At 32.8% G+C, this 27,553-nt stretch overlaps 1 protein-coding gene across 2 annotated transcripts; it reads left to right on the plus strand.

Moving 5' to 3' along the window:
* LOC126743725 (calcium channel flower) lies at positions 1-27,553 on the plus strand. 2 transcript variants are annotated; one of them, XM_050450940.1, is made up of 6 exons: positions 1-115; positions 169-289; positions 12,602-12,812; positions 12,868-12,975; positions 25,839-26,016; positions 26,133-27,553. In XM_050450940.1, the coding sequence occupies exons 1-6, from the start codon at positions 113-115 to the stop codon at positions 26,163-26,165; spliced, it is 654 nt and encodes a 217-aa protein (XP_050306897.1). In that variant the 5' UTR covers positions 1-112; the 3' UTR covers positions 26,166-27,553. The 2 variants fall into 2 exon arrangements, with proteins under 2 accessions (XP_050306897.1, XP_050306898.1); XM_050450941.1 differs by lacking the exon at positions 26,133-27,553 and adding an exon at positions 13,320-13,494 and having other exon boundaries at positions 25,839-25,987.

The raw sequence follows: 27,553 nt of genomic DNA on the forward strand, positions 1-27,553 counted from the left end.
GACAGTTGGCATTTGATCTAATAAAAATCAATTTTATTTTGACGTTTCACGTTTGCAATTTTTTCCTGTTTTGTTTGTCGGAGGTTGGCTCTCCCCCAAATTTCGCGGAAAAATGGTAAGAATACCTATTAAACCAATATAATAAACATGACAAACTATCGTTTTCAGTCGTTGCAAGACAAAATCGCGGCCTTGATGGCGCGTCCAAATCAAGATTTGGTAGAAAAAGATGAGGTCCCTTGGTATCTCAAATATGGGGGCAGAATTCTTGGAACAGTGGGTGGATTTTGTAAGTACTGTTGTAGTTTTATTAAAGATTCTTATCTTCATCGTTATTTTGTTTAATTATGATTATCCTTACATTTACCTAAAAAACATATAGGTATGTCCTTCCTCCTGACAAAAAGATGGTTTTTCAAAAAAAACTTCCAAGCAGTTTCTTTCTGTAGCTTAATAGCACTATTATAGCAGGTTCATATTGTATAATCTTAAACAATTTAGTTATTTTTATATATTTACTAGCTGCCAGATAATAGAATTTTTGCAATCTTTGTAACATCCCAGATAAGATATTACACATCTTAAACAAAGCTTTAAGGTCTTTGTCTTAATAAAAAGTTCTTAATCTTGCTTTATTTACCAAACATTGTCTAACAAGAAATTCCTAATAATAAGACAACTTATGTTTGACAGGTCAAGGAGTAATTATACAAAACAGATAAACTTAAAAAAAAAATATAAAAACTTTATACTTTATGTAGCTTAAGTTTACATCATATAAAAATAGATCATACTACAAGCAAAAGAAAAAATTTATTTATTTAGTGTCAAGTGGGGTAATTGAAAATGAAATATGTAATTTTTATAAATATCAATATTTTTAAATATATTTGTAAATAATTTGAAAATCATAGGATATATTATAGCCTTCCTTAGAGTCTTTACTTTTGATCTAAGATGGTTTCCATCAAGTTTTTTGCTGTTTTATGGAATTATGGTTCATTTACATTACCCGGTGCTATTTACAATTTCCCCTGATATTTGGGGTAAATGTAAATTAATTTTAGTCTAAATATGGGTGATAATATTTCAAAACAAATTGTAAACAAATGGGCCAATATAACTTTTCATTGACTAATATTATGGTAGTTTTATATCAAGATCTGCCATTTACAATTACCCCATGTGCAACGTTTACAAATACACCATTAAATAATACTAAACATTTGAAAGTAGTTTTTATTAAAGAAAAGATGCCTACAAAGCCACTTCTTAAAAAAACATAAAGAAAAATAAAAAACTTAACTCTAGTTAACTCAGTTTTTGCCCAATTATGGTCTATTTTTCAAATACACTAACATAGCCAGAAAAAATATACAGCAATTTTCTTTTTTCCAACTTAATTTTGGGGACTGGTAAAATTGCTACTATTGAGCTGAACTCAATCTCTGTAGTTGGTTCTTCTCAAGCAGCAAAAACATTAGAATATTTATTTTCTCTTCCAAAACAATTGACATAGATTTCCCCCTCATCTATAGATACTTGTTCAATGCATACTACATATTGATAATGGTTTGTTTTCCTTGGGCCCCTCAAAAAGTCTACCACTAAAAACATGCCGGGTTTAAGTTTGTTCCATTCTGGCTGTTCATAATCTACTTCTTTCAAATTTTCCTTTATGCAAGATTCCAGAAATTCAGAATCATCTGATTCATTATCTGAGCTATAATTTGTATTGTTTTCATCAAGGTCTTCATTGTCTGAATCAGTTTCAATTGGATTTTTCTTTTTCCCTGTCTTTTTTTGTTTCTTCTGTTTCTTTTTAAATCTTTATTTTCTTTATTCTTATTTTTCTTGACTTCTTTTTCCCTTCTTTGAGCTTCAATAATTTTCATTTTTTCCACGACTTTTTCATTAGTAAGTATTTCACTGTATTTTACAGATTTTAATCTTGGTACTGGATTAATTCTTCTTTTAACAACCTCTAATTTTTCGTAGCTGGTATTCATTGCTTGACAGAAAATATCTATTATTTTATTGGGGTTTTAATTGGAGCACATCTTAAATGTGGTGTACCTCAAGGGTCAGTGTTGGGTCCTATTTTGTTTTTATTATACGTTAATGACTTAAGCTCTCTATCACTGCATGGACTGATGGTTCAGTTTGCCGATGATACTACAATTCTGTGGCATAACAAAGATCAAAAAGTAGTCAGATCTCTCATAGTAGAGGACCTTCACAAAATTAAAGAGTGGTGCATCTGCAATCAGCTTGTATTCAATGTTGATAAGACTTTTGTTCTGGGCTTTAAGTGTAATGTAGAGGGTTTTTTGTTTGATGAACAGAGCCCACTACATGGTAGGGATTATTGTCGATTTCTCGGCCTCTTCATTGATGAGAGTTTGAGGTTTGACAACCACGTTTTGGGCCTCGCTGCTAAACTTTCTTCTGGTTGTTTTGCAGTCAGGGTTGCCAGGCATGAGCTGGGGGGGTTGTTTGCTCGTTCAGTTTATTTCGCCTTAATAGACTCTCATATCCGTTATGGGTTGCCATTTTGGGGATTGTGCTCCAAGGGACTCCTTAACATGATTTTTACTATTCAGAAAAAAGCATTAAGGTATCTGTGTGGTGTTGGTCTGAGAGTCTCTTGTAAACCTCTTTTTGTAGCTGAAAGAATTTTAACAGTTTTCTCACTCTTTATATTGGAAACTGCAACACTCATACATAAGTCCGTAAGTCCACCATCCTGTACCAGTCATAATACTCGTCAAGTGGGCAACTTATCTCTTCCAATCCCCACCTCCTCACTTACGAGAAATTCTCTTATATTTATTAGTCGTAAAATATTTAATCATGTTCCTTTTTCGATTAGGACTGTTACAGACCTTAAAAAGTTTAGGAGAGAACTAAAGAAATTAATCTTACCAAAAGCTTACTACAGCATTGAAGAGTATTTTAACGATTCATTTTAATATTTAAAATTATTTGGTTTTGTCTTGTTTATATAAAATATGCTTCTATGTACAATCAAAATCGATTCTGTATTCTGTTTTTGTCCTGTATAACCAAATAAATACTTGTATTATAAATTCTAGGATTAGGAAGCTTTTAGCATAAATTTGTAAACTTGTAAATAAAGTTTTATGGGTAGAGGTCGAAGGAATAGCAAGTTCAGGACCAGAGATTCTAGAAACGTTTTTTTCCAAATTTATATCAAGTGTGCTGTTTTCTAAGGTAGTATTGGCTTGGATTTACAATTAATATTTTAAGATTTTCAATAGGACATTGCCTCGGAGATTGCTCTTCAATATTTTCTGTAAATTGTGTAGGGCTAGGGCATGGTGTGGATGAGTTTTTAGATTTTAGCTGATTTTCTTTATACCTTCTTAACAAAACAGGATTAAAATCTGCCTCAGGAAATTTTGTTGAATCAACTGGAAATGTGCCAGTAGAAATAAAACCTTTAACAATGTTACCATGTTTCATAGAATCTCTCCAAACCTCTCCTAATAACTCAACAAATTGGGATTTTGATAACCTTATGTTACCTTTACCAATTTGTTTTTTCGTGAAGGTTATTAATTTTTTTGTCCAAGTCGTTTTCTCTGGACCGTAAAGACACATTTATCCAATGGTTGGATCTTATCAGTCAAATGACTCGGAAATTTGTAAACTTGAATGTTGTTATCAAGTGCCGCATTTACAATACGACAGCTTATATGAGAACTATGCCCATCATACATTAAAAGAGCTGTTTGATTTGGTGTTCCCCATGTCCTTCTTTTATTCTGAACCTCTTACACAAAAGCTGTAGAAAACCATTCAAAAAACTGGGGTTCCTCCATCCAACCATTAGATGAAGTAGTGTATAGGGTCCCTGGGTAAGCTTTTTCTGAAATCCATCTTGGTTGAACTGCTGCTCCTTTAAATAGTATATAGGAGGGCAAATACGAACCATCTGCACAAATTGTTGCCAACACTGAAATGGATTCTCTGCCTGATCCTCCTGTGACACATACTAAAGCTAAAACCAAAAAGGAAGGTAATACAATTTTAGTTAAAAATTAAGGAAACTTACATTTTTCTTTTTCTCCTAATGCCTTTAGTTTGTGTGGATCGGTACCAAATCCACTTTCATCTGTGTTAAAATTAAATGATGGTTTTTCTTCCAAATTATAATCCTTAACAAGCTGCGAAAGTTCATTATAAAAATCGTACAACTTCAGGGTCTCTGACGCCTTTTCTTGATTTTTCTAGTAGTTCGGGTTTTTTAAATGAAATTGAGGGATTCCGTTTTAAAAACCCATAGTACCAATCGTCTCTGGGTATACCATCTTTAAAGGGATTTTTAATTTGAGAAATCTCGACATATTGAGCCACAATATTCTTAATTTCTTCTTTGTCACAGGGATAACCCATCCTAGCACGAGCTTTAATACACTGTACCAACTTTTCTTCTTCTTCTTTTGACAACACTGATGGACGCCCAGCACCTATTTTATCTACAAAGATATTGCGTCCTTTAATTCGATGAAAAATACAGGATTTGGGAACACCGTAAAAGTTTTCAGCTTGTTGATATGTCTTGTTTTTATTGAGAACATCCTCCACAGCTCTTCTTAGATCTTCTCTGCTATATTGAGGTCCCTGGCGCTTCTCCGTATATTTGCGAGGCATTTGTGAGAAAAAAACTGTTATTTACAATTACCCTGAATCTATTTTTACAATTTCCCCATAACAAAATTTTTTTTGGGGTAATTGTAAATTATCAAAAATATACAAAAACCCTTTTGTCAAAAAGACACAATTGTTGCTAGTCAGATACTAAGATGGCTAACTTACCTTTTAAACCTATTTAGTATTAATCAATACACACTCAAAATTTTTACAAAAACATTCAACGTTTATAAAACGACTTTTAGTTTTTTCGACACATTTCAAAAACACGTGCGTTAAAACCTCATCCCACGAAATACAAATGCAACCTGATCATGTACATTATAGCCCAAGGTTAAAACATTGCTGCAGAAGCACCATCTACATTTTAAAGCCCGCGGCTATTTGACAAACACGCCTTTTACAATTACCCCACTTGATACTATTTGTTACAAGTATCAACAGCTACAAGGCAACTTATAGATATTAACATAACATACCATGAAAAGTACTGAAATATTTAATTGAAAAAAATACACAATGCTCATAATATTGCAGAAATACCAGGGATGACAGTGTTAATTTTGTTTAAAACAAAAGGTAACTTACTAAAAATCAAAGGACAATCTATTTTGTTTTTCTGTATTTTGAATAAAGTGCCCAAAAATTTTCTAATTCTTCTCTTACTTAGAGACAGTCTATCAAAAACCTGCAACAAATGATCATTACCACAACCTCTCTGGGGATATATACCAAATTTCCAAAAATTTATTCACTTCACAAACCCCCTCTGAAGGCATTCAATGATTGCCACCCAGATACTGTACAAGGGTACCAAATAATGGATATATTTCAAGATTGGCAAAACTAAGCTATCAAAAAGATGGAGACTCACTTCAACACTTAGCTCCTCATTGGTTGTAACAATAAATCTAAAATTCAAAACATGCTTTATTATCATAAATACATGGTATTTGTTGATAAAGCTTCTTATAATATAAAATAGGAATATAAATCAACATATTTCTAACACATAATTAAAAAAGAAATACACCACCAATTCTAACCTTTACATCTTTACTAAAAACTAATTATATCCTATTGGCCTATTTCCAATTATCTTCAAAAAAACTCTGTTAGGCTGTAAAAATACTTGCTTATAAGAAGTTCTGTTAAGGAATTTTTAAGGCGAGGATGACTTTTAGAGGCTATTATGCAATATAGAAGTTGGTTAAAAAATTTTATGCTCAAGTATATAAGGGAATTCCATGTTGGGATATTGTAGTTTTGTCTGGTATTATAATGTTTTGAGGAGCCATTATTTTCAAGATATGATCTATATTTTTTATACAGTGTGGTGACTTTCACTGGAATAAATTCAGTGAAAACTAATCAAATTTTATCTCGCAAAATTTCTGAGGCCTGTCGATTTTTGTTTATTTTTTTTCACATTTCAAGATAGTTTTTGTATTTTTTCACCTACAGAGAGAGTCCAAATTAACCCAAACTTTTTTTTTTCAAATGGAAAGCCACTTTTCTTAAACTCTCATTGAAAAGAGCCCTTTTTCTCGAAAAAAAAATAAAGACCATTAAATTATTAAAAGTTGCGTTTAATGTATAACATGCTCAAAATGAGCACTATTTACTTATTGGCAAAGCCCAAGACGGTAATAAAATTCGTTTCTGACATTTTCTAACACTTCTGGAAATATTTGTCGGATTTCTTGCCTAAGACGTTCTTTAAGTTCGCCTAGGTTTCCTGGTTTGCTCATATAAATTTGACTTTTCAAATGTACACTACTACACTCTAACAGCATAACATCCTCTAGCCAGTTTTTGCCTCAATGCTGATATATGGTTAGAAAACTTTGGTTTATCATCAAGAACAATTCCAAGAAATTTGTTAAAATTATTCAATTCCAATTCTTTGTTGTGAATCATTAACTGGTCTAAACATAAAACTTAACATTTTAGTCTTATCTATATTTAAATACAACAGATTAGCATCACACTACTGTTAATAAATCTTCAGAAATTGTTCTTGTTAATGTGCTTTTATTATTGTCTGCCCATAAGATGGTGGTGTTATCTGTAAAAATAGTGAAGTATACTCTTATCTGGAGAGACGGCAGGTCAATTATATATAATAGAAATGAAATGGGACCAATAACTGAACCCTGAGGAACTCCATGGCACACTACACAAAGTTCAGACAAAGTGCCATTTGAATGAACAGTCTGTTTTTTGTCTGACAAAAAAAGATTGAGACCATTCAAAAGCAGTTTTGACACAGTTAAAAGCTTTAGAGAAGTCACAGAATACCACTGCAGAAAACTGACCATCATTTAAGCTCAAATATAATCTCACCAGGAATGAAAACATTGCATCACTCTCTAATGCGCTCTCAAACCAAATTGACATTCAATTAATATTCTATTTTTAGTTAGGAAAGCTACAATTCTTACTTTAACCAGTTTCCTAATAACATTAGACAGACAGGGCAAGAGTAAAATTGGTCTGTAATTTATGGGGTCATTTGGTTTGCCACCTTTAAAGAGAGGTGGCATAAGGGAAACCTTCAGATTACTTGGAAAAATTGCAGTATTACAAGAAACATTTATAGGATGGATCATTGAGCCCATAGCTTGGTCAGTTAAAGTCTCTAAAACTGGTGTACAGTCCATCAATCCCAGATGTTTTTTTATTTCATTCAACAGTTTCTTGATTTTATATAGATCAGTATTTATCAAATAAAACGATTGTTGTATAGAGATATTATAAGTACACAATTATTTGAGGACTTATTTGATTTTTGAGTCTTGCTGCTACTGAGCAATAGAACAGATTCAAATTATCTGCATTGAGAAAGGGGTAATTCCTTCCTTCATTAATAATACTCCAGTTTTCATTTGCTTCATTAGGTGCTTTATGGACTCTATTTTCATAATAAAGTTGCTTAGCATTTCATATTGTTAACTTATAAATCCTGTATGTATTAAAATAAGTATGAAACCAGGGATTAGTGGTATATTTTCAATTTCATTAAGTGTGTAGAAATCTTAAATTAGTTGATGAGGTTTTAAGACCATGTGTAATGATTTCTTAGGCTTTATTTTTATCATTTTCATGGGAAAATTCTTATTGAAAGTACTCAAAACAATGTTAAAGTGGTTAAGAGGAACAAGAGAATGATACACCAATGTCCAGTCAGTATTATTGCATACATTTCTAAAGCGTCTAAAATTCGCATTGCTGTAGACTCTACCGTATTTATTTTTTTTCCCTATTTATTTTCGTTTATAGATTTGTATTATAAGTAAATGATTTCTTAAAATTTGCTCTTCGATGGTATAGGATTTGAAATATTTCAGCGTTTCAGTGATGATTATGGAAGAATGTCGTAAATTTATTAAAAATATAAGACGGTTTTTTGGTTTTAGTAGTATTATATACAAATAGATATGTGTGATATTTTCGTCTATTAGCCATGTTTAGAATTGAATTTTCCTTAACATAGGGTGATATATGATTTCTATATGGGATTGAGAACGCAAACCTCATGCATGAGTTTTTTAGCTTTTGAATTTTTTACAATAAACTTTAGAAATAGATTCGGTGTACACGACATCTGCATAGTCAAAAAGGGGAAATAATAAGAGATTTACAGAGCAGATATTTCACCTTGGAATGAAGATATTGTTTTAAATGAGAAATATTTTTTAATCTTAAAAAGGCCGCGGTTAACTTTTTATTTATATGGTTATCAAATTTTAATTGACTATCCATTAAAAGTCCCAAATTCTTGACTTCATAGGTGACTGGTATTTCTTTATTTTGAATTTTAATAATAATTTTGGATTTTTCAAGCTGATAGTTTGAATGACATATTATTACTTGTGATTTAGAGGCATTCATTACTAAGTTGTGTTCTTGAGCATAGAAAGAAATATTTTCTTAATCTGAGTTGAATTCTAATTCTGATTGTTGATCATTTTTAAAATTTAAATTTAAATACAGCTGTGAGTCGTCAGCATATTGTAGAATTTCATAGTATTTTACGGACTCTTTTAACATTGAAAGATCCTTAGAACATTGAAAGGCTAGAATTAGCATTGCCATGGAACTATGGGCAGTTTGTTTGCTTGAAACATCTCTGATGCAATGATGCCAAATGCTTATGTAGAAATGGCAAAAAAACACACTTTATAATATCATAAAAATTTGTCACTTATTTTGACAGGCGCAAAACAATATTATTGTTCTTCAATAAAATATGAAGCATTTTTTTTCATAAAATATTAGATACTCTATAAAGCAGTCAAATTCAAAGTTAAATGAATGTAGCTAACGTATACTAGAGGAAGATGCAACAACATCGCAACACCGCTAGAGCGCATTGTTGATTCCACCGACACAAGTAAAAGTAATCTTTACCAGTGACGTCGTCAAAAAATATTTATATTATAAATATTTATTATTAATAGAGTATGGCTTAAATTATAAAAAATATGACCGTTTATGACCTCGTTTGCGTTTTTTTAACGTACTTCATTAGAGTAAAGGTACTTATATACGTATCTAATAAAAAGCATTTTTTTTAAATTAAATATTTTATATTTATTATACATTTTTTAATAAGTTTTTATTATTCTAAGTTTATGACGACAGTTGTCCTTTGATGTAATGGTTATGATAATATCGGTATTTACTTGTGAAAAAATCGGCTTAAATCACCTTTTTTCCATGGTGCGGCACAAACCGCACAAGTTTTTACTATCGTAACAATTCACAAAAACTCTGAAAAGACTCAACCTTCTATCAAAAACTAAAGAAAAATCACAGAACTTCACAAATGCCGAATCTAAACACAAAGCCGTTTGTCAAGATGACATTTCACAAGATAACATCAGCTTTTGCCTGCGGTGTTGCCATTTCAAATTTTTTAGAAGCGGTTTTAGGCATAAGAATGTTAATATTTTTCTTTGCTTCGAAGATGTTATTTCTGAGCTTAGAATAACATATATATCTTTTTTTCTTTTTTTTTAGTTTAAAATTTAACATCAATAAGTTAAATTAACATTATGATGTGTGTTGATATATAGCTGAAAATTTCCTCTTTTGAAAATGCGTGTAAACTTGACAACAGAGAATCGATGAATATGTTTGTAAACAAAGCACCCCCATTGCTCCTGTGCACATGCTGAACTCAAATAAGTTGTTGTGTAGTAATTCTAGCCTTTCAATGTTCTAAGGTTCCAAGGTATCCTTACTAAAATCCAGTAATCTAAGGCAGCACGTTAAGTTTTTTTTTTTCTTCATTGCATCTTATGTCATCAGTTATTTTAACAAGACATGAACTTGTGCTGAAACCCTTTCTAAAGCCAGATTGACATTCCGGAATCAGCTGATGTTTTTCAATAAAATTAACCCTTTAGTTATATAAGAATTTTTTCCATTATCTTGGCCACAACTGGCAAAATGCTTATTGACCTGAGGTTTTTTCCTCCTTTGTTAGAGGTTTAATATTAGCCTTTTTCTATATATTTGGAAATACATAAATTTATTATGTTTATTAGTCCATTTTACAGTAAGGGAGGCAAATATTTAGGTTCCTGATTAATATATTATCTTCACCAACAGCAATTATCTTTATTTGTTTTACTATGTTAATTACTGTTTGTTTATCTATTAAACTAAATAAAAAATTTTCTATATTTGGTGTGATATTTCTATGTACATTTGAGTTAAAATCATTCATTTTATTTAAAGGTGCTGCTGTGCCTATACCTACTATTTGGGGTTATAAAATATGTCTTCAGCTTTTCGGGGTCTTGCAGAAATTGTGGAATGTCAGGAGTTTAACGTTGGTTTAAAATTTTTAATTTTTTCGCTGTAGCCCAAAATTCTTTGCTAGTTTTTCGTGATATTTGCTTAAAGTAACTCACTTTTTCTTTTATTATCGCATGTTTTGTAAAATTTCACAGTGATTTATAGTAATTTAACTTATTTTCAGTTGTAATCATGCCTTGCTTTATACCGGAGTTTTATTAGGAATTTTATATTGTCTGTTTTTCATGTTTGCATGTTTTTTAAGCAGGTTGGTAATACAGGAATTAAACATAGCCAGTTTATCTACGCTAATTGAATAAATTTCGTGCCAGGGTATATTCAGAGCATCGGTTTCAAAGTCTATTGGGTTTATATTTTTATAATATCTGTACGATATCGATTTTTTTAAATTATGTTCATTAGGGATATTGAAACTAGCAAAAATTAAGTTACGGTCAGATACAGCTTCTGATGATTTAGACGTCACGAAATTACCCAAATTTGTAAATATTACGTCAATTAGGGTTTGAGAATTCGCCTGGATATTTATTCGAGTTTTATCTGTTACAATTTGTGTTAAATTAAAATTCTCGGCTATATTTGCAAGATTGATTTTTTTAGGCGTGTTTTGTAAGATATTTATATTAAAATCACCCACAATAATGAAATTATGAACATCTAAATTATTTAGTGCTAACAAATCTTATAGTTTATTCATGAATTATTGAGAATTAGATGAAGCTGGACGATAGATACATATAATGAGGTATGTTTTAGAATTAACAATGAAACTTAAAGTGAATATTTTTATTTATGTAAATAGCCACTCCACCTCCTCTTCCATCTTTATCTTTTCTGAAAAACGTATTAAACGCCAGGTATTTCATAGTTCTGAGAAAAAATTACTTTCAGACAGCCACGTTTCTGTAAGACCAATTATGTTAAATTTAGATTGATCCATGTAAAACAAAATAGAATAAAAATATTCTACCATGAAATTAGTCTTGTTTTGCCCTAAAATAAATATATATATGCTTCGGCAAGTATTTAATGGAGGAAAGAGAACAATAATATAATAATAGGATCGTAATATTATACCTATACTTATAAAAAAAAGTCCAATGCAACGATATATTAGAATGGTCACCCGTCAAAACACCAGCATTCCACCTGCCAAACAATGTCATCCACCTTCTATTTACATTGTTTGACAAGTAAAATGCTGGTGTTTTGACGGGTGACCATTCTAATATATCGTTGCACTGGACTTTACCAGCAATATAAAATTTTCATTTAATACCAAGATTTAATATGTTATCCCTTATATGTAATCCCTTATATGAGTAGGCATAAGAGCCTAGATTAACATGATAAAAAAATATAATTAAAAAAAAACATAGATAAAAACAAATTATAGATTCTTATTTATAGCCTTTCGGTACAAGACATTATCAAAATGGAATAATCTTAAAAAGAAAAAAAAAAAAAGAAAATTCTCAAAAGAGAGGCATAGAATAAGATAAAGCATCACATAAGAAAAGAAATTACCTCTTAATTAGTCGAATATTCAATAGTCACTCCCATTCCTAGGATCTTCACATCTTTCGACATTGGAAAACTCACTTAGGTCAGTTACACTAGTAATGCGTTTTCGGTTACCGACAACACTAATGAACCCTGATCCATTGAATGTCCAAGAAGACTTTTTCTCGACTTCTGCCCGGGTTTTTTCAAATAGCGCGAGATTGTTTGGTAATGAATATTTTATCGCTGAACCACTTACATGTAAATTTTACGGCAAGGAGCTGGCATTGACCTTGCGTTCTTCTGACTAAGCGGTTAACATTACTAATGTCTGCTGCTAATCTAGTGATAGATTTGTTACTAGACAGACGTTACTACCCCTTTACTTTTACTTAGTTATCACACATGTATCTTTTTAATTGTTGTTTATTTTTCATCACATTATTTTTCAACTGGTAGTTTTTTGTTTGAATACTTATATGTTTTATTTAAATATTCTTGTTACGACACCATATTGCGTATGATTTGTTTGACAATAAAAGGATACTATTATTATTATTATTATTATTATTATTATTATTATTATTTTTAGTTGCCATATTTTTGGGAGCCTGGAACTGTATTGGAATTGTATTATCTGTGTCTGTTTATCCCCTGTTGGCGGGAATTTTCCAAATGTTAGCTGGTTTCCTGTTGTTATGTGTGGAAGCTCCATGTTGCTGCATGTTCATTGATCATGTGCAAAGGTTGAGTGATATGATTGATAGAAGACCATATTGGAATCGTGCAGCGGCATATGTAATGTGAGTAAGAATTTTTATTTATTTACACCAGGAGTTTATTTCTGATTGTTTGTAGTATGGCAATCCCAGCACCAGCCTTTGACTTTGGATTTTCAACATTTTTTGGAAGTGGATTGATTTTTGCCACAGGGATTGTGTATGGAATGATGGCTCTAGGAAAGAAGTAAGTTTGTAATGGGGTTTTTCTGTTTTTGGGCTAACCTGTGCTAAAAATCAGCTTGTAAACTAGCTGCATTTTGTTTATGGAATTATTTTACAGAGATAGGTGACTACAAATTTTTTGATAAAAAATAAATAGTGTTTTTGGGTATTGCATCTCTGCTTGGGATTCAATTCTGTGATGATTAATTATGTTTAAGCAGACATATTGTAAATTTTGCTTCTAGGTATTTAAAAAAGAACTGCTCCTATTTTCAGTTTTAAACCTAAATTATTTACAATTTATTCCTCCTAAAACTAAAATAAAAAGGCTTCAATTAAAACTGTAAAACAAAAACAATTTCAAAGGGCGTCAAGGGAAGACATGGCAGCAGTAGCCTCGCCTCAAATGACCACTTCGCCCCAAGGCGGTGGTATGGGGCACCATACGGACCATCAACGCGCTACTCTAATGGAAGATCCTGATGTGTGGCGTCCCACATAAAATGGGGCCACTTAAGGCAACACTAACAACCTGTTCAGCGTAGGGATCCTCTTTTCTTTATTGCTTGTCAAATGTTAGCATGAAACTGATGTTATTTTAACATTTGAATTAATTAGTTTTCATATATTATTTGACAAGTGGTACTTGTAGTTAGCTTTTGCTTGCTTTTTGTGCTAGTTCTGCATGACTAGGTAGATTTCAATTATTAAAACTAAATGATGTTATTGGCTACCTGAATAGGAGCATACGAAACCCGAGGAACACAAGTTTTATTTTCGAAAGATGGTGTATTCCGTGAATTTTGCACTTTAATCGATTACTCTTATTTTCAAATCTTACTTGAATGTGACATGGTATGCAACTTTCCTGGTATATCCCGTTTTGAATAGATCAAGGCTATGTAAGTTAATACTTATCTTACTATTGAAAAGTTAGTAGGGGAAGTCTTTTCTCCACAAGTCTACTAACTTTTCAATATTATAATGACTTTACTTCAGATTATACCTATCTGTTGCGTCACTGATTGTTCATTCATTTAAATGTTATATTATAAAATCATAACTTACTCCAGAGAACAAATAGGAAATTTATACCTTGAAATATGCAAAGCTAGATGCTTTGGAGATAAATTATCGTGCCTTTAAAGAACGTAACTTTTCAGTCAAGAAATTATCAAACAAATCGGTAATATTCACCAACTCACAAATTATCAAGATAAGAAATCTACAAAAAATGTACCCTGAAATAATCTATTCTTTATGGAAGTACGCTTATTTTTCAGAAACATAACTAATTGTCAAGGAACATATAATATCAAATTAAGAGGATTTGAATTGTATATTAAACTATTTCACATATAACGGGATATCTCACGTAAAACATGCGAAATAATGCGATGCCCTCCACATTCAAGCTTAAAAGTATGACAAATCTAGGCATTAATTTATTTATTTTATTAACGGTAATCTTTTACAATTTTCATATATAAATTACACATATTAAAACAAACTTGATTCCTTCGACTATTCTAAGGATATATTGTCCTTTTGTGATTTTTGATAGGACGTTTTATTTCTAAGGTATGGGGCGAAAAAGAATTTTGACAATAACAATTATTTATTACCAAAAATTACGTGTATTATTTCTTAATCTACAAGAACTGTTCAAAATGACTACACCTCGCTCGGATGCAAGAATCCAATTTTTTCCTCATCAACTCCCGAACTCGTTCAAAAATTCCAGGATCTCTCACATCTTACGTTTTACGATTTCTCACATCTTCTACATTTTCCACTGCAGTAGTATAAACTAATGACTTGAGGTGTCTCCATAGGAAATAATCCAGGTGGTTTAAGTCCGAGGATCGAGCAGGCCATACGTGAGGTCCACCTCGAGCAATTCAGCGATCTCCGTATGTTACTGTTAAAAACTATCGAGGTAAACTGCTCAAATGCGCTGGTGCATCATCGTGCATAAACCACATTGCATTTCTTGTAGCCGATGGTACATCCTCCAGAAACTGAAGTAGCTTTTGTTCCAAAAACATTTGAGCAGCGACATTAACGCCATAAACATTTTGAAGCGCAGTTCATAATGATTGGCAGTAATATGGGTGTTTTCTAATGCCTGAATGCGAATAAACCTATCATGTACAGGTGGTGTTGGAGCAGTATGTCTTTCTCTCACATCACCAGTATCTTCGAATCTCTGCCACAACCTTCCTATAGTGCTCTTCGTAAAATGTTACCTATTCATATTAATTATGTTGCATGCGTAATTAAAATGTATTCTTACTATACTGGCGAAAATTATACTGAATACATTTTTCACGTTATCAAATGAGTCCTCTAGATGCAAAACCAGATATATCACTTTGTAATAAAACAGATAATTGCAAAAAACTGCCATTTATACATATTATATCATATTATATATTATATATAACAATATTATTGGCCTAACATTGGACCAACCGAAAGGTGATGGGTTCCTAATAAAATATAGCAAAGAAATAATGACTTTTTTCTTAATTTTAAACACTTATTTAAAAAAATGCTGTGGATATAACTGATTTTGAAACTTAGGCCAGGATTTATCTGTTTTTGAATTTTAAAGTAGTGTTTAATGAGAGACATTATTTCTTTAATAAAAAATTTTATTATTTTTTTTTAATAACAAAGATAAACTTAAAAATAATCCTTAATTAAAAAAACGTGTCAAATTGACAAATTTTTCCAAAAAATCAAATAATAATATTAGTTGGAATGTTTTCTTAAAATGTATTACACAAATCTATTGTCGTCTTCTTGAGGCTCACACAGGACTTCTTCTTCCTGGACCATTTCTTCTTGTTCTGCAGTTAACCAGTTACCAACTGCAGTTACCAACTCTGTTCACAACATCTTTGTACTACCGAAGTCCTAAAATACCTGCTTCTTCCTTCCAGTTTGCGCCGAAGTGTCCGATGAGGAGTTCGTCAACATTTTTAATTTTTTCTGGCTTTAAGTTTGGACAACTTCATTTCAGAAGGATTAACAGTCATCAGTGTTTTTCCTTTTTTGCATATACTGTGTCTATAAAATGACTCTCCTTTAACAATGACATTTCCTGATTGGTTTTTTTGTAAATAATATACGTTTACATGAATTTATTTTAAAATGTGACGAAGTCGATTTTATGTTAAGTTTGACTTGTTCCTGCCAATCAAAAACCTTTCAGTCTGTTCCCCGAATTCGCACGGTACCAAATTCCTCAAATATTTCATGGTACTTCTCTGGAATAATAATGGTCTACTCCTTGCGTACGCTCTTCTCAATATTTGCGAAAACCCGGTCAGGTGGTATGTATGAGTGGCCCGTCACTGGGAATATTAACTCTACGGATTGAATGTGATCTGGAGCACCTTGAAACCAAACCGATACCATGGTGATCATTGTTAGGTTCTTATTTTGTCCTCCGCTTCCATCAGAACAAAGTGTCAGATCTGTTATGTCTGTTAAGTCTAGTTTTTGAAGTCTGTCAAAGACCGCGGAACCGATCTCGTTTGAACCTTTCCACTTGTCAGTTTCTTTCCAGGCATAAGAGAATACATTCTGTTTTGTTAGTTGCGAATGGGATGAGCCAACAGTAAAATTATATAAATAAAATTGGCGTTTATAATAGGCTTGTTAGTCGGGTATCTTCGGTAGCACTAATTTTTTTTCACAATCGTATGCCATTCTTAATAACCCTGGATGCTCTTTTTGCAGTAATTGGAAAAATGCTTTAGATTTTAATTTATGGAGCCTACTCTGCGCAATAAGGTTCTGTTTTTCATGTTGGTCTTTCGTATTTGAAATTTTGGATTTATACTCCAAGCAGCGTGAGCAGACGTCTGTTTGAGGCGCCTTAAATCCCAAATTAAATTTGGTATTAAATAGGGATCTAAAAAAAGATTCTTCCGGTGGTCTTCAAAACTTGAATTATAAAGATTCCACATTTTTTAATGCTAAATTAAAGTTGCTAGCGAGGTACTGCCTTTCACTTCTGCCTCGATAATAGTGACTTTCTATAACAGGGAAAGACTTAATAAAGTTTATGATCATTTCTTTTTTTTTTAAATTTTTGTCTTTGACTCTCTCACCACCTCAGGATTCTAAAGGCATTTGTCCTGTTTTAAAAATCGATTTATTACATCATTGACTCTATTATGTCCTAGATTTAGGGACCGCAAAAAGGTATTTTTACAAACAGATACACATTCCTTGGAAAGTTTTTTAGGGATAAAATAGTGGAAAGACGCCTTTCGGGCTCTTAAATCTTTTAAAGCTCTTCGTCTTTTAACTTGCTTAATAGTACAGTGCTTTATAATAAAACAATCTTGTATTGTTTTTTTGTGAGAAGCAAAGAAAGATTTATGGAAAGTTGCAATATCAGCATTTGTTAATAAGGACACAGTATAAAGAACAAGACAGTAGGTTCACTCTCTTGCGGCCGTTTGAAGTAGGGACTTCTAAACAGTGCCGACTTTTTTTACGCGGTCGTAAATCATTATTTAGTTTCGACGGCAATCCTTTACGATACGGGGGGTGTTTGAAACATTTTTAATAAGGAATATTTTCGTACATCGCGGCGGGCAGCGTGTAATATATGGAATTTTTTGAAATTAAAGGCACTTTGTATTATTGTTAAAATGAAATTGAAAGAATATTATTAAGTATCTCTTTTGAACAAATAACTGTAAGAAAAACACTTGGTAGATAGCTTTAAAATTAAGTTTATTAGAATGTACACAATTAAATCTTAGCTTTACGTTCCTTTCACGGTCTTTTCTCAACTGACCAAAAAACTACCTACCTCATATTACATACACTTAATTAATAATAACTTCGTTAATATACCCATTTTTTAAATATTTAATAAAATTTACATAATAATGTGATAACAACACTCAGCATATGGAACTCGGTAACAGTGAAATATAAAAAGGCAGTTAAATAAAAAAAACTTATTAAATGCCTAATTATTTGCTTTTTAAATAGGGGATGAAAGAACAAACCACTAAAATTCAAATAAAAGGAAAATAGGTGTTTTACAACCTAGAATTCATATAAATATGCAAAATAAATATAGTTTTACATTGGGGATTATAATACACATCAATATTTTGAAACTTAAACCCTTAAAAACCACCCTTAATGACGAAAAAAATGCAGTTTTAAGTATGGTTAGACGGTATAAGTGGCTAAAATTTATATCATTCAAATGATTGCAATGCAACTAATAATAAATCGGATAGCTTTCACTATTAAAAACCACCACTAATAACAGAATATTACCAAAAATTTTGCATTTTTTTAGATTAAAATCACGATTTAAAAAAAATATGTATTCTAAATCGCTGACACTTTTTGAATTTTTTTGTAGGATCTCAATTTTCCGAGATATTTAAGAAATACTGAAGAAAAGCGTGTATTTTTTTCTGTAAACTAATCCATTTTTATTTAAAAAAAAATGTATATCCCCTTTTACTCCTGCAGCCATCTACGCAACATATCGCCGGCATTTTTAAAGTACAAAATTTCCGCACAACGCTATTATAGTTCTAATATTGAAGACGCCCCTGTATAACGCAGTCGCCACCGGGCAGCAAAAAAGAGTAGCATCAGAAAGCGAGTGAGAAAGGCAACATTTTGGGCGGCGCTTAGAGTGATCCTTCTATTCTAGTTTATGTTCGGTGATAAGGAGCACTTGTATGAAGGTGCGTTGTGAGAACATAAAGGAATTCTTGGCGGAGCAGTAGCTGAATATCTATGAAACAAAAAACGTAAGCTTAGCAACGAATATCATACACATTTAAAAGAAACATACCTCTTTTCGGTAGCAGCATGTCTTTTCCAGTTTTTACACTGTCTCAAGACTTCCGTGCTTTACTGGGTGTTCTTTCCTCAGGAGCGCTCATTATGAGTTTTCTTTATAACAATAATAAGTGAATCAGTAATTAACACTTAAATACTACTAATTTCAAATCACACTAAATACGTAGGTACTACTTCAATCACATTTTCAGAACAACTGACTGCAAAAAAAAGAAATGTAAACAGTATTAAACCGCCAAAATGGATTTAACTGGTTTTGACTTGCTTGTGCGTTTACGGGAAGTGACACGGTTGGGATATATCTGAATTTGCAGCGCAATGGATTTACCTTTGTTTGAATGTCATTTAGCTTAAAATATATCTGGTTTTGAAATTTAGTAGGAGCTTAAACGGTATTTTTAAGCGTGATATGACCGAGTTTGAAACTTTTTAAATACTGCATAGTAGATAACTTTAATAGTATTATAGGTTTGCGCCAAAATGACAAAAAGTGGATTTATCCGCTTTTGCATCTAGAGGACTCAAATATGCCTTGAAGAGTGTAGGCTATTTCTTTAATAAAATAAAATTAAAATAAGAACTCTTTCATATTGTGAAGGTGATAAGATGTTCAACAAATAATAAACATAATCTATTTTGGAAAGAAATGTTTTCATCTAAAAATAAAACGCCTTTTTATCCTTGTCCCCTAGACCATTTTAATGTGTTCATATTTTCCCTTAAAATAAAAAATCTACAGGTGAGAGCATTTTTTCGTAAAAGAGGTGCTATCCTAAGAGGCGTAAAATTACTATATACTACACACTTGTTTCTCTAATAACATGGGGCTAAATGAATGAAATTACCTTGGTTCTTCATATTATATTAATTTAGTATCCTGGGTATATTTTCAATTGTAATTGTTAGGGTTGATAAAAAAGTTAACAAGATTTTAGCGTCTTTATAAAAGTGGTTTAAGTTTATTGCCTACAATGATGTTGATTTTGTATGATTATAAGAATTTCTCCCCAATAAGATAAGAGTTTAAAATGTAAGTATTTTTCGAAAGATTCATGGTTAAACTACATGTTTTAAAAACATACAATTTTGTGGATAGTTTCATGCTTCAAGTATGTAGGAACTTTAAAAAATTAGAACTTTAAACATTGCTTGTTTCACCGAAATGGACTCTTTAAAATATTATGATTAGGTCTGACGAACTGCTTTGGCGCAACATCTTTTTGCTAATGTATATAGTGAGGACAGAAATTGCAACGCCTCTTTTTTGACTTTTGAACCTTATGTCTGAATATAGTTCATATCTAAATATACAGATAAAATTGGAAAGAAGAGAATTTTTTAGTATATATTTTATTTTTCCAATAGATACGTAACTAATACAAACACTAATTAAACGATGTAAAAATAAATAAACTAATAAAAAAATTAAATTAGAAAAAGTATATAAGGGCTGCAGCTAAGCTGGTCATTCTTCCGTGTTTCGGCGCTATATTTTTCTTGATAACTTGCATCCAAATATGCTGTCAAAATGTAATGATCAACTGAAAGGGATTTGAACAATAATATCGTTAATCAGAAGAGTAATATTCTCTCAAAACAAGAGCAGATCTAGATACGTATTATGGGGAGCTATTCAAATTTCCTTCTAAATATATATGAGATGACCTACCCAGTAATTTGTTAAGTTAAGTATATTCTTCGTGAAATACTTGCAGTTTTTTAGTGCATGTTGTTGACTGTTGTAAAACATTGCATGTATTTCCTACTTCTTTTTTAGTAATTTGCGGGTTTGATGAAAAGCAGCTCCAAAATAAAATGTCATGTGACCAACGTATTTTGTAAAAAACATTTTAAATTATGCCAAGCAATATCTCATATCCAATCCCTTTTAGCTCCAAAATTAAAGTCGCCTTATATAACAGCGTTCTGAGTTACCGTAAACTGGGGCTACTTGCACACGTTTTCAGCACATTTCCCAATGTACCCCCGTACATTGTAACTTTACAACTTTGCAAAAATTACATTTTACCGACCTATTTAAGGGCTACCCATGGCTGGTATAAAAATTGGAAGAATGCAGCCATTTGTTTGTGGGGTGTGCAAGTTACCCCTTAATCATATGAAAAAAAAACCTATAACAAGGGCCAATTACGTTACAACCAATTAAAAATCAATATTTTTAAAGAAAAAATAATATATTGTCAGAATATATGAAACTTAAAAACAAATTCTGTACCTATAAATGCTTAGTTAATTAATAAGAAGTTATTAAAAAATAAACAAACTTTATCTAGCTAATTATTATTGTCAACTAGGAAGTCCTTGTCGGCATCACTGTCATCGACTGGAGATTCATTGTCTTCCGAATCCTCACACCATTCGCATTCAAAATAAGAGTCTTTGCTGTCTTTATTACAGAGTCCACAAATCCAAGCTCGACACTTCGTACATTGTATCCAATTAATTACGCCTCTGTAGTCTTTCCAATTAATCTTGCAGATACCACACTGGGAGTTATTAGTCTTTCTTTCTATCTTGCTTTTCCTGGTAGGGAGTTGCTGAGTGCATGGCAAAACGCTAGATGAAGAGGATCCTGGTTCTTCGGCTGTAGTTCGAAATTCCTCAGGAACGGTTAGAGGATTTTCAGAAATATTAGGGTCTGTAACAGTGCGAGACGCATTACTTCCAGGTTCGACTTTTTTCCCCTTTTGCGTTTTTTCTCAACCCCTGTTCCACGGTGCTCTTTCAACAAATCAACCAAGCTGTTGTCTAAGACTCGTTCGATGTCTGCATCTTCTAGTCCACCAGGAATGCGTTTCAAAACTTCGTCGGGATTTGCAGGATGCAAACCAGTTGCTCTAAATCCTGATGTGAGATTCTCTGCTACATTTTGACTTACCCCTTTCCACAATCTGTCCAGTAGGTTCGGAAATTATTCTTTCGGGATACAGCCTTGGAACCGCGACTCCTTTCTCCACTGATCGAGATGCTAAGTCAATATTATTAAAGAAATTTAAAACTTCATTACGATCCACTGATGCTCTGGGTCTCTTTATGTTTGAAGCCATTCTAACGCTTAAATAGTTCCTTTTTATAAATAATTGTAAGAAATCAGGTCCAGGGAAGTTATTTTTGAATACTCGAACAGTTTTTCCTTGTTTGTCCAAGAATTTTTTTATTACGTCACGAATATCAACTTTTGTGAGAGGAAATCCCCAATTTGCTACAACACCCAATGTCTTTGAAATGAGAGCCTCTTCTTGATCACTTAAAACCTTTGGACGACCAACTGATTTGGAGTGTGCACCAAGAAGTCTTCGACCTAACGTAGTCCGTTCTACTTTGAAAGTTTCGGCTGCTAATTTCCTCGACATACCCGCATTTACTGCATCTACCACAAGGCGTTCTCTGAGTAATTCCGGTAATTTCTTGCTCCCGGAGTTTTTTTGTACGTACGAACCATTTTTATACTTTATTTACCTGTAACAACAGAAAGCCGGCGATTAAACATAAAATAACATAACCTAAGAGAAAAAGTAAACAAAAATACACGTGGTGTGCAAGTTACCCAGGGGTGGGCAAGTAGCCCCACATTACGGTAAGTCTGATTATACCCAGCGCAGCGGTTTAAAACATCGGCTCAAGGCATATTTATTTTATACGTACACACTAAACACGATCGCTTAAGACGATTAGAAATGTTTTTAACCTCTATTTATTTAATACTATTTATGTCGGATTTAAAAGTCGCTCCGACCATACTTTCATGGATAAGCCAGTAGGAACAAATAAAGAAACCTACCCCTGTCTGTTTGGTGGCTAGAGACTACTTTGGTCAAATATCGATTTATGGTTCTATTCATTCGTTTTAGCATGCCATCTAATTGTGGAAGTAACATAGTAGTTCTCGTTTTCTTGATTCCATGCATCTTACAGATGTTCTGGAAGAATCTGGATTTAAAATTTCGTCCTTGGTCTGAATGTAACTCCAAAGGTACACCAAATGGGCAGATCCATTCTTTTATTCGGCCATGATAGAGGCTTCCTGGTTTGGTAGAGGGTACGCCTCAACCCATTTGATGAAGTAGTCCGTCACCACGACGATGTAATTATTCCCTGCTTCTGATTCGGGAAACGCACCGGCAACGTCAATAGCAATCGTTTCAAAGCGACTTCCCATGTTGTACTGACGCATCAAAGCCTTCTGCTTTCTCTGCGGCCCATTACTTGCCGCACGCACAAGGCATTTCCTGCACCTCTGCCTTGCTATTGACCCAGTAAAATCTTTCTCTTCATTTTCCCAGAATCTTCTTGACACACCGGCACGGATTTCCTCTAGCAACTTAGAAATTCGATATTTAGGCACAACAATTTGCTTTCTTTCCTCTTTGCCGTCGTGGTCAACCATTTTCCGCCGCAAAAGTCCATTTTCCAAAATTAGGGAATTCCGTTGTGCCCATATCACTTGACATTGGGAAAATACTTGGCAACTACTTTCCAAGATGGCTTCCTTTATCCTGCTTAGGACTATCTAGATATCTTTCTCTTGGTCTGTTATAAGATCCCCATTTTGTCGTATCATCGACGATGGTGGTTCCTATCAACTAAGAATTCTTCTCCCCTGGCCGCTGACACTGCTTGCAGTCCTTTAGACACAGTCTTTTTGATAAGCCCTACTTTAACACATTTCCGGCACGCCAACTTCCATTCCTGCTACGCCCTCTGTAAACCTTTCTAATGATCCACTTGACCAATTCACCTCAAAGTCGTTCCTTCTAGAATCACTTGCCGGATACCAACCTGACTCTTGTTGTTGTTCTTGGCAGCTTCCGATTCAAGAGTCTGTGGTAATGCATCTACTAGCTTAGGGGCATGTGCTAGTAGTAAGGCCTGGCTCATTTAGTCTATCCAGAAATACTTGAACTACCAAACGTTCCATGATTCTTTCCGGGATATCTGGATATTCTAGGCGAACCAAACGTGCAATATCAGCTTCAAATGTTTGCAAGGCTCCCTTGACTTTTGGCGTCGATTTTTAAACTACGTGTGAACATGTTCTAAGTGTTACTGGCATCTCGCATCTCCAAATGCCTCACTAGGTGGTCCTAGAGTTCTTGTTCTTCGGGGGACATTCTTTGCAGCATAGCAGCAGTATTTCCTCTTAAGGCCAACGTAAGGGCAGTCGCCTTCTCCTTGAATCACTAATCGTTTGCGGCCGTTTCAAGCTCTGTGTGTGCCGCTGAAGGTTGACGGGGTAGCTTATCGAAAGTGTTGATTCCAATGTTGCGATTCTGTTTTGAACTTTCTGTATTCTGTCCTCCACCAATGAAAGAATCTCCTTTTTCAGTGAATAAGATTTTTCCAGAATTTCTTCTTTTTAATCCATCTTATTTTCTAAAATGTTTTCCTCCTACCTGACATAATTATCTCTTATATTTTCCCCAAATTCACTTTTTAGATTGGCATTATTTTCCAAAATCTTTTCTTTTAACCTGGCATAAGCCTCTCTTAGTATGGCACAATTTTCTTCCAGTATTGCAAAATTTTCTTGCAACTTTACGTCCAGGTTGGCAGCATTTTCGTGCATCTTTGCATTAGCAAAAACAAAGTTGTCTGGCAAAGTGAGTCATCGCCTTTCCGAAGTAATGCGTAAGCCGTTCCTGCAAGTTCACTTTATTTTTCGTCCTATTTCAGTGCAGTCCATCTCTTCCTTTCCTCCAGCTCCCTTTTCAGTTCAGCAACTTTTAAATCCACGAACTTTGTTCACTAGTATTTATTTTTTAACAGTTGGCTGACCTCTGTGCAGTTGACTGATGTTGAATTTAGGCATCCCACACCTGACACCAATGTAGCGTTTTTGCTGTTCGTTAGCTGTGAATTAAAACACTCGATGCACAAAAAATAGCCAATTGATTTATTTTACACGTAAACACTAAACACGATCGACTATTAAATACACAGTGATTGATGGTTGAAATTGCTTTTATTTCAGAAACCGAACTACTTACGATATAGGAACATGAGACCTCGTTAGAAAGGGATTTCGATTTCCTTTTAGAAAATGTTATAATATACAACATGTTCCATTTAAAATAATGCACATATCACAATTTTTGTATCTAGCGGTAAAATCACTAATTTTGAGCAACCCTGTATAATGTAGAACAAATTTTTATAGTGAAAACTAATGTACAACACTTCCGTAAATTACGTTTATAATTTCAATTTTCTGCGCGTTCCAGTGCCGTAGTAATAAAAATTTATTTGGAGCTATGTTTTGGTCAAAAAAAAATTTTTTTTTCTCGAAAACCACTGAAGTTAGGTATAGGAACAACTTATACAAAAACAATCATAAAGTGATAGCGGATCGGAAAATAAAATAATATACAGGGTATTCCATTTAAAATAACAAAGTTGCTACTATTTTTTGGTATAAGCGGCAACGCTGTATCGCTAAAAACATTTTAATCGTTAGATCACCAGCTAAAATCCATGATGCCAAATTTTCAAAAAAAAAATCAATTTTCCGTTCTCCGTAAACGTCTAAAGTACCATCAACCATCAATCACCCTGTATTTATTTACCTTATATTTATTTACTACTATTTATGTCCAATATAAAAGTCGCGCCAAATTTATACATATGCAATTTTGGCAAATTGCATTCTTGGGTAGAAATAGCCATGCAGGAACATGTGAGTGAAAATCGTAAGCAAAAACCTTAAGCTAAAGAGAGAACGACAATCCTTCACCCATTCCCCACTTCCGTTGGTCGCTGAGAGGGTAATAAATTTTTGCGTTGTAAATAACGCACACGTCACATCGGACTATACAGAATGTATGGTTTGGGGAGTGGGAGAAACGGTATCGTTCTCTTTTTAACTTATGACTTAAATAAAAGTATGGATAAGTATATACATTGAGTACCGCAACCAAGACCTGAGTTGGCTAGACCTGTGTAAAAAGATGTTGAATGCCAATAAAGATGTTATCTGATTTAAGATTCTAATGGTTGTTCTCTATATAGAGCGCCCGTCGAAGAAATGCGCCAAGCGGCGGCCGCTGCAGAAGCAGGAGGCATGCGCCCAACCGGTGCCCAAATGGATCCCGCAACGACGCATCAACCGTCGTCAAAGGTGCGCGCCAATCTCGTCGATAACGCGCAGCCCTTCAGCTACACAGGCCCCCCTGTCTCAGATAGTCACGTATGACCTTTGTTACGGTTTTTCATCTTGGTTCTGTTGATATTTATTCAAAACTGATTGCCCGATCGGTTATGAATTGATTTAAATGTTCTTTAAAAATGTTCACGATTTTTTAGGTAAATAAGAACAAAATGAGATTATCTGGGTAGCTGAACAGGTAAGCTGTTAAAGGCTAAATTATAGTTAAGCCTAGGAGTTTCTTTCTAGTCTGAGCTAAACATACTGAGGTGCAAGTTGTAGATTTTTGGTTTGTCTTAAAGATTTTGAAAAAACTAAGTATTTGGCCATGAAATGTCTTTCACTTTAGCGTTGAAGTATGGCAAGGCCATGGTTTATTGTTTTTTTTTGCCTAAATTACTAAAAATTCACTATTTTGTGGTCTTAAGCTTTTTGATGGTAAATACGTTTATATTGTTAGACCGAAACGCGTCTTATCGATTAACTGTAGTGATATACAAAGTTTGTTCTTGCATATACACTTTGCTTATGAAATCTATTGTATCATATATATTTTATCATGCGTTTGAAAATTGTTCAAGTTTTTGTGTCTATTTACATTACAAGAAATAAATGTATCATATACGCCTTTAATGCGAATGCAAGCATAGTGAATAAATAAAAAAACCTTTTAATTTATTAGCTTGAAAATACCACAGAATAGTATTAGCCATGCCTTGCGGTTGATAATTTTACATTTACTTTAATTAGTTCAACATTTTCTACTAGCAGAATACTGGACTGCGATCTGATATAAAAATCAAAAAACTAAAATGTTGATGACTATACTTATGACATTCTAAAGTCTACAGCTTATGACCTCAATTCATAAAAGACGGTCAAATTAGTTAATCTTTTTTTTGTTTAAAATTGAACTGTAAGACATTAATTTGTAATTAATAGAAATCATAACTACATAACAAATAAATATAGTTCATCTCTAGCTAATTAAATAATCTTAACTCAGTGAGATTTAGAGTAAAATTATAAGTGTATATTTTTATCCTAGTTGAGGCATATGGGAGATGGCTTAACCAAAAACTTGTATTAATTAATATGGCCTCCCCCATATTTCTTAAATTTTCGTATATACTTTGTCCATTTAATTTTTTTCTTATATTATGTATTGTAGATCTCTGCTTATTATTTATTTATTTTAGCATCTGCTTTGTGCTCAATTATTTTTAATGTGTCAATGTGTATATGATTTTACTGAAGGGTCAATTTGAACTGTAAAGACTTTTATAAACGTTGCATTCCATGTCTAGTCTACATATCATTTTTTAATTTTGGTTTCTTGCCTAAATTATACCAAAAAGTAGCCTAATTCCCATCTACTTTCTTTTTCTGATTCTTCCAAGACCAAACGAAAGTACGGACAGGCATGTTATTCCATTTTTTAATAATTTTATTTATATTGTGTATTTTATTGGAATAAATTAACGAAAATGAACGTTGAATAAAATTATAGTAATGTTAAATATGTAATGTAAAAATATATTGTTATGTATGTAGCAATAAAAATATACCATGAAATAAA

The sequence above is a fragment of the Anthonomus grandis genome, chromosome 13, assembly GCF_022605725.1.
Source record: "Anthonomus grandis grandis chromosome 13, icAntGran1.3, whole genome shotgun sequence".
NCBI classification, from domain to species: Eukaryota; Metazoa; Arthropoda; class Insecta; order Coleoptera; family Curculionidae; genus Anthonomus; species Anthonomus grandis.

What these genes read in the sequence shown, in the direction of transcription:
- LOC126743725 (XM_050450940.1), top strand. An exon ending in CGTGCAGCGGCATATGTAAT is followed by an intron (nt 12,813 to 12,867) that starts GTGAGTAAGAAT and finishes GATTGTTTGTAG; the next exon opens with TATGGCAATCCCAGCACCAG. An exon ending in ATGATGGCTCTAGGAAAGAA is followed by an intron (nt 12,976 to 25,838) that starts GTAAGTTTGTAA and finishes TTCTCTATATAG; the next exon opens with AGCGCCCGTCGAAGAAATGC.